Source organism: Biomphalaria glabrata, chromosome 15, assembly GCF_947242115.1.
Source record: "Biomphalaria glabrata chromosome 15, xgBioGlab47.1, whole genome shotgun sequence".
Taxonomy (NCBI): domain Eukaryota; kingdom Metazoa; phylum Mollusca; class Gastropoda; family Planorbidae; genus Biomphalaria; species Biomphalaria glabrata.
This window is the reverse complement of record NC_074725.1, coordinates 21,766,605-21,774,397: the sequence shown is the minus strand read 5'-3', so window position 1 is coordinate 21,774,397 and position 7,793 is coordinate 21,766,605. Positions and strand designations below refer to the sequence as shown.

General features: G+C 40.0%; 1 protein-coding gene across 3 annotated transcripts in view; it reads left to right on the top strand.

Moving 5' to 3' along the window:
• Positions 1–5,655, top strand: part of LOC106056486 (neuroligin-4, X-linked-like) — a 269,821-nt gene extending 264,166 nt beyond the window's left edge. For 2 of the 3 annotated variants that reach the window (XM_056012657.1, XM_056012654.1), the window contains one exon: positions 3,166–5,654. In XM_056012657.1, coding sequence (XP_055868632.1) covers positions 3,166–4,352 — 1,187 coding nt within the window. In that variant the 3' untranslated portion in view covers positions 4,353–5,654. Of the gene's footprint in view, positions 1–3,165 lie in introns of all 3 variants that reach the window. The other variant, XM_056012658.1, reaches the window with a different exon arrangement.
• The last annotated feature ends 2,138 nt before the right edge of the window (positions 5,656–7,793 follow it).

Here is a 7,793-nt window from a genome sequence, read left to right as displayed (position 1 = left end):
AATAAAAAATATATGAACATGACATTGAAAATGTGTGGTTGATAAAGGGGAACTATTTTTTGTGGGTTTTTTTTTCCTAAGGGCGGTGAAATACAAAATAGTGTTGTGGTGAGGCAGATGTCTTCCTCGTGATGATAATTTGTTACGACATGCGAGCTTAAGTCGGAGGATTTTTTAGAGTGTTTTTTTTTTTAGATTGTTGTTGTTTTTTAGATTTTTGTTTTTAGTCTGAAGTGAGAGATGGGAACTAATCAAATTTGTTGTTGTTATTGTTGTTTTTTTTTGTTATTGATGTTGTTATTGCTGTTGCTGCTTGTGTTTACTGTTAATGTTGTAGTTGTTGACTTTCTCTCAACGAGCATCAACAGTGAGAAATAGGAATTTATCAGATGTGTTGCTGTTACTGTTATTCTTAATTTGGTTGCTGTTGCTGCTGGTGTTACTGTTGTTGTTGCAGTTGTTACTGTTGCAGGTGATGGTCAGTTGCTAATATTGCTGTTATTATTGTTGTGGTAGAAGCCGTTGGTTCTGTTGTTAGTTTTGCTGTTATTGTTGTGGTTGTTGCTGCTGTTGTATCTGTATCTAGTGTTATAGTTATCGTTGTGGTTGTATCTGCTATTGGTTTTGTTGCTAGGGTTGTAGTTATTGTTATAGTTATCTGTTACTAGTGTTGTAGTTATTGTTATAGTTGCTAGTTTTGTAGTTATTGTTGTGGTTGTAGCTGCTATCGTGTCTGCTGTTGTCGGGGTGGTTGTCATTGTTGGACAGGCCCACAGTGTAAAATTGTTTTGTGCAATGTCTTTAAGTTTCAAGTTTATTTTCACTTCGCCACAGAAAATGTTTCTTGCTGGGCCTATCGTATTTCTCCAAAGAATCACATTTAACAGTTTGGTCATTTAGAGATTAAAACAATGCAATATAGTTTGTGTCTATTGTGTTTTCTCCACTAGTCATTAGATGGTAAGTGGTGATTAGCTTTAATCCTTACAAGTCACTCAATTATTTGCAGGAGATAGAAAAGTCTACATGCTAAAAAAAAAATCCATTGTATCAGGGTCAGACAAAGGACTGCAATAGTAAAAATAGTCAGTTTTGTTTGTTGTGTCTAAGCCTCTCTTCCTTCTATTGACTTCTTTTTTTAGACATCTATTTTTTAGATAAATAGAATATCACACAAAAAATGTCAAGTGTTTGGGTCTAGTCGAAATGAAGAGCATAGCGTTTTTTTTCCTAACTATTAGTTTATACCGGGACTTCATAGGAACAACTTGAAAAAAATTATCCTATTTTAAAAGCTGCTCTAATGATCTTCCAGAACTTTGGCAGTTTATATATAAGTAGAAAAAAAGGCTAATTGGCCTTACGGTGAAAATTCTATGTTGACCCTTATAATTTGTTAGAAATATTTAATCATCTTAAAATTAAATTTGGCTTACGTCTTTAAGTAATGAAATAGCTCCGAATGACGTTGTTAAAACAAAAATAGATTTTTGTATGACACATGACGTCACATGGTTTCAGCGAGAATACACCTTGCAATAATGAAGCATTGACAGAAAGAAATAGAATAAGAATTGATAGACCAACGTCAGTTTCAAAGTGATGTTTGTAAGCAACTTATTTGATAGAAGACTTGTTGCTTTTGAGTATGTCCCCCGATTACTCATAAGGGTGGGTATCGTGGTAGTGTGGTGTGCGCGCTAGACTGTCGTTCGGATTTGTCGATGGTCCCGAGTTCATACCGAGCCCGCTGCTATCCCCCGTCGTCCTGCAGGAGGTTTGGACTAGGAGGTAGATTATCTTCAACACTTAAGAAACATCCGAAACATGTCAAACATTAAACAAACAAAGAATCAGATTTTGAAGAACTAAGAGTTCTCATTGAACCGAGACTACTGGTTATAGCAGGCCTCAACACTGACCTGCGACGTAGCAACGAGCTATTGGTCTGCACCGCCCACAGGCTGTGATCTTGCAGGCTAGTGTTCTGGCCTTCTATAATGATTGCTCTCGGTTGAAATCATTCCCTCCCTCCCCTGGACCATTTATTTTGTGTTACTGCATGTAAACTGTATTGTGCGTAAGAATTATAGCAGCGGTTCTCAACACTTTGAGACTAGAGTATAGGTTTACGTGAAGCTTAAACCTTTTGAAGTAGCCATTGGCACAGCGTACACATTGGTACTCACTGAGATACGCCGCTACTATAGATCTCACAGATCAAGTTTTTTTGTTTTTGGTGCATGGGCGTTGTTTTATTAACATTACTGTATGGGACAACTGAGTGTAACTTGTTTGTGTCAATCTGGTTGTGTCATGTCAATGTCACTCTGGTTAGGTTTTCTAAGTGTCACTTTTACAATTATTATGATGCTAATATGCTAAGTGTCACAGATCACATTATAGAATTGTGTGTACATTTCTTATTTAAAAGAAATATAAGCCCTCGACATGAGTCTCGGGATTTAATCCTCAAATTTAGACACTTGTCATTCAAGTCAGGATTTACCCAAGGGACTTAATTAGTATGTTTGAAATCTATTGGTTGATTTGAATTTAAACAAAGACATTTTTGAAAAGAGTTAGCGCCAGAGAATTGGCGGTAGTAAGAAAGTAAAGTCAGTCGATAATATTAAGTCCTTGTAGCTAGTCACGTTTCTAAGAGCTCTGTTTGAAAAGCCTTTGTAATATGTTCCATGCTCATTGATTTGTAATTTGTACATAAACTGTACTTACGTTGTATTTAATAAAGTTCCAGAGTTTTGTTTTATCAAAGAATTGTCAATTGTGATTCTAGATCTTCATTTTTTGTTAACTATTGAATTCAAATAAAATCCCCGGCATCACAACACATCGTGACGTCATACCATCCGAATGTTGTTGTGACACTAAGAATGTGATGTCACTACGCCATCTGAACCTCTGGGCCACTAAAAAAATTAAATGAATAGATTATAACAACCATTGTTTTCAAAGAATAAGATAACTCTTTTGAATATTTAGTATTAATTATCATGATTTATTTGTTAATGTTTAGATGTAGTCTGTCTGGTGCATGAAATGACATCTGACATATGTCATAGATGCATGCAGACATGGACAATTTTTTTTACTAACACCCCTCCCCTCCACCCAGATGAGAGCGTCATAATTGTCAAAAAACAGAGTTTTCTGACTCCCCAGGTAGACGCCCCGTGGTGCGCAGCCACTACCGTGCTCTGAAGATGGCAGCCTGGCTGGATCTCATCCCAAAGATTGACAAGAGCGACGGAGGAGACCAATCCAGCCACCTCCTGGAGCAGTCTGACAATATGTCCACCTTTGACGACCCCCTCCACCTGATACCTAATTTCGACGGCATTTTCCCTTCCCCTCCTCCCATGCCCCCGGTTCGGCCTACGCCCATGCCCAGTAGCGATGTTCCCTGGACCACGCATTATCCAGACGTGACAGAGGACAACCCCCTCCCGAAAGACATGAAGGCGTCGTCGCAAGCGGCTGAAAGCAAAAAAGACCAACACAGTGGCGAGACTACAGCCGAGCCTGATAAAGGTTTTACTTACAAGAGCTCGGCAGGCGCTGGCGTACCTCTCAGCATCGTCGTCGCCATCGGTGGGTCTCTGCTCTTGATAAACGCTATTATCTTTGCTGGGTTGTGCTATCAAAGGGAAAGAATCCGGAAAATGAGACTTCTTAGCAAGCCATTATCAGGCCCTGATATGGATATTGACGAGATACGTCTTAACCGGAAGCTGGAGTCTAACCGCAGCTCGCCGTGCCCGATGGGAAGCTCTGGCAACGCTCCTGAGTGTATAAGCCTGATGTCAGGGGCGTCGGCTCATCAGCACGCTACGTCCCCACTGAAGCACACGCAAGGGAACACTCACGTCCACAACCCCAGCCCGCAACCAAGTCTTCACAGCAGGAGGGGGCAGTCACAGCTAAGGACTACGCCCCCAATAGAGCCCGTCGCCTGCAATTACACTGCCGTCCCTACACAGATCACCTCGCCCGTTCACCGAACTCACATTGGAGTCTCCCAGGGCGGCACGTCCGCATCCGATCGCGGGGCGGACATGAACACCTATGTCAACAGCAAGATTCGCTCTCCACTGGACAGCAACCACAAGTCCGAAAGTTGTGGCCCCATCGGCGGGGGAGGCCTCAGTACATTTAACCCAGGACCTCGAGGGGGCCCCGTTGCACCGGTAACTGCGCCCAGCGTCCCGAACAACCTGGCTCTTAATGCTGGGGGCCACCCACCGCCTCCCCCTCCGGCTAGCACTGGGGACGACCCTTTGTATAAAACTATCAATAAAACAGGTCAAAACAACGCTGTAACCATTGTTTAGCAGCAGCCGAACATTGAGCTTACTCGATTCTTTCTCCATCTACATTTTGCGTTCACCGATGGAGTTTTCGAAGAAAGGTCACTGAGCACTATATTGAACCATTTATGGTTTTAATCTAAAAAAAAAAAAAGCATTTGAGGTCTAGATAAATCATAGAAAGAAATCTACGAATGCAGATCTAGTGACAACTAGTTTCTATTTTTCTACCACAATCTGCCCAAACAAGTTCTATCTTTACTTTTATTCTCGGGTCACTTTCTAATATGACTTTATCTTGATGTATTTGCGGAAGGTCCATTGTAATAATTTTTGCTGTTATGCCTCACAGAAACATGTTAATTATTGATCAAACTCGTGAGAGTCATCAAAACAGGGTTTTAGTGTAGATTCTCTATTCATCTTCTTAACTCGCGCGTGGTGGTGTCCACTTTATACTTCTTGGCGATGAAGGGAAACAACTGGTTAAATTTGTTACAACTTTTTGTTCTTTCCCTTTCACACATTATCAGAAAAAAAAACGCTTTCGTTCAATTCTCTTCATTTTTCTAACTCGTTAAATGCTATTAGCATTTATTGAAAATTGGGTGAGGGTTAGGGTTAATGTAAGGGTTAAGGTTAGGGTTAGTGTGAGGGTTAGGGTTAGTTTGAGGGTTAGCAGAATCTGCAATGAATTTTGGGTTAGGGTTGGGTTAGTGTGAGGGTTAGTGTTAGTGTAAGGGTTAGGGTTATTGTGAGGGTTAGGGTTAAGTTTAGGTTTAGGTTAATGTAAGGGTCAGGGCTTAGGTTAGGGTTGGTGTGAGGGTGAGGGTTAGGGTTAGTGTAAGGGTTAGCAGAATCATCAATGAAATTTGAGATAAAACTTACATTTTAACATAAATTATGTTAACCATCATTACTTTGTATCACAATAGTTGCTTTACAGTGTTTTGACTAAATTGTCAGCATTAACATTATAAACATTGTGTCATAATTCAAGTGTTTTTTTTCTGATTTCAATGCATACAATATCCCAGAAACAAACGCATACATGGCCCCAGTAACAACGCATACATTTCGTTAGAAACAACGCGTACATTACCCTAGAAACAACGCTTACATGACCTTAGTAACAACTCATACATGACCTTAGTAACAACTCATACATGACCTTAGTAACAACTCATACATGACCTTAGTAACAACTCATACATGACCTTAGTAACAACGCTTACATGACCTTAGTAACAACGCTTACATGACCTTAGTAACAACGCCTACATGACCTTAGTAACAACGCTTACATGACCTTAGTAACAACGCTTACATGACCTTAGTAACAACTCATACATGACCTTAGTAACAACTCATACATGACCTTAGTAACAACTCATACATGACCTTAGTAACAACTCATACATGACCTTAGTAACAACTCATACATGACCTTAGTAACAACTCATACATGACCTTAGTAACAACTCATACATGACCTTAGTAACAACTCATACATGACCTTAGTAACAACTCATACATGACCTTAGTAACAACGCTTACATGACCTTAGTAACAACGCTTACATGACCTTAGTAACAACGCTTACATGACCTTAGTAACAACGCCTACATGACCTTAGTAACAACGCTTACATGACCTTAGTAACAACGCTTACATGACCTTAGTAACAACTCATACATGACCTTAGTAACAACTCATACATGACCTTAGTAACAACGCTTACATGACCTTAGTAACAACGCTTACATGACCTTAGTAACAACGCTTACATGACCTTAGTAACAACGCTTACATGACCTTAGTAACAACGCCTACATGACCTTAGTAACAACGCTTACATGACCTTAGTAACAACGCTTACATGACCTTAGTAACAACTCATACATGACCTTAGTAACAACTCATACATGACCTTAGTAACAACTCATACATGACCTTAGTGACAACTCATACATGACCTTAGTGACAACTCATACATGACCTTAGTAACAACGCTTACATGACCTTAGTAACAACGCTTACATGACCTTAGTAACAACGCTTACATGACCTTAGTAACACGCTTACATGACCTTAGTAACAACGCTTAGTAACAACGCTTACATGACCTTAGTAACAAAGCTTACATGACCTTAGTAACAACCATGGGCGTAGCCAGGGGGGGTTCTTGGGGTTCAAACCCCCCCCCCCCGAAATGAAATCCCCCCCCCGGGGGGGGGGACGGAATTAAGTGACTGATTTTTGCTTTCATTTTTGTTTATTTTAGGTGAGATTTTAATACTAAATCATCACTTACCACAGCACAGCCGAGGCAGTTTTGAGTTAAAAACCCTCTACCAGGGGGTTTTGAGTTTAAAGATTTTGATTTTAAAACCCCATCCAAAATTTACGATAACCCCATCTTCAATATAAAAAAAGCAAATTACACACTCAAAATTCTATGAGCGTAGCCAAAGGGGTTTTGAGTTTAACCCCCCTCCCCCTTCCAGTTGGGGTTTGAAGCTAAAAAGTACCTCTTCAATATAAAAAAAAAGCAAATTACACACTATAAAATCTATGAGCGTAGCCAAAGGGGGTTTTGAGTTAAAATCTCCCTCCTCCAGATGGCTTTTTCTTTAAAGTTTAAAACCCCTCCAGATGGTTTTGAGTTTAAAATTCCCCTACAGAGCGTTTAGAGTTGAAAACCTCTCTCTTCAATATTATTTTAAAGCAAACTACAGTCACCAAATTCTATGATCGTAGCTAAATGGGGTTTTGAATTAAAAACAAAACAAAAAAAACTCCAGAGATTTCTTAGTTTAAAACCCCTCAACAGATGATTTGACGAAAAAACTTTCCTTGTCGATATAAAATCTAAAGCAAAATAAAGGCATGTAATTCCAAGAGCGTAGTCAAGAAAGGTTACAAATTTCTACCAGTGGCTTGGGCTCCATTAATTAAGTGTGAATAGTCTTCTGCCGAAATTGAAAATCATTAAATGTGTCTCAACAAAGATGGCTAAGACAGATTTTAAGAGTCAGTCATAGAGATCGGGTCTAAATCAAAGAAATCATATGCCGAACTGGGAGTCGAATCCTTAGTAAGGTTGTGACAGAGCGTCGCATGAGGTTTTGCGGGACATGTTTTCCGACAAAATGAATTACGCAAAATAAGAGTTGCGGAAAAAAACTTGCCGGAAAATGCGCCGAACGGCGCGAGAGGGTCTAAGTCAGTAAGAATAGCACATTAGGTTTTTGAAATAAAACATTTTAATAGCAAGATAATGCACTGTAGATACCTCAGAATATGCATTTTGTTGGCTTTCAATACCAGAAATAGTGCTCGGCGGCGGGGCTTCGCCCCGCGCTGGGGGAGCACTGCGAGCTCCCCCAGACCCCCTTGCTAGCAAGGGCTGGGAGTCTGCAATAAACAATAAACGTCTTCCGAAAGGGTCAGAATGTAATAAAG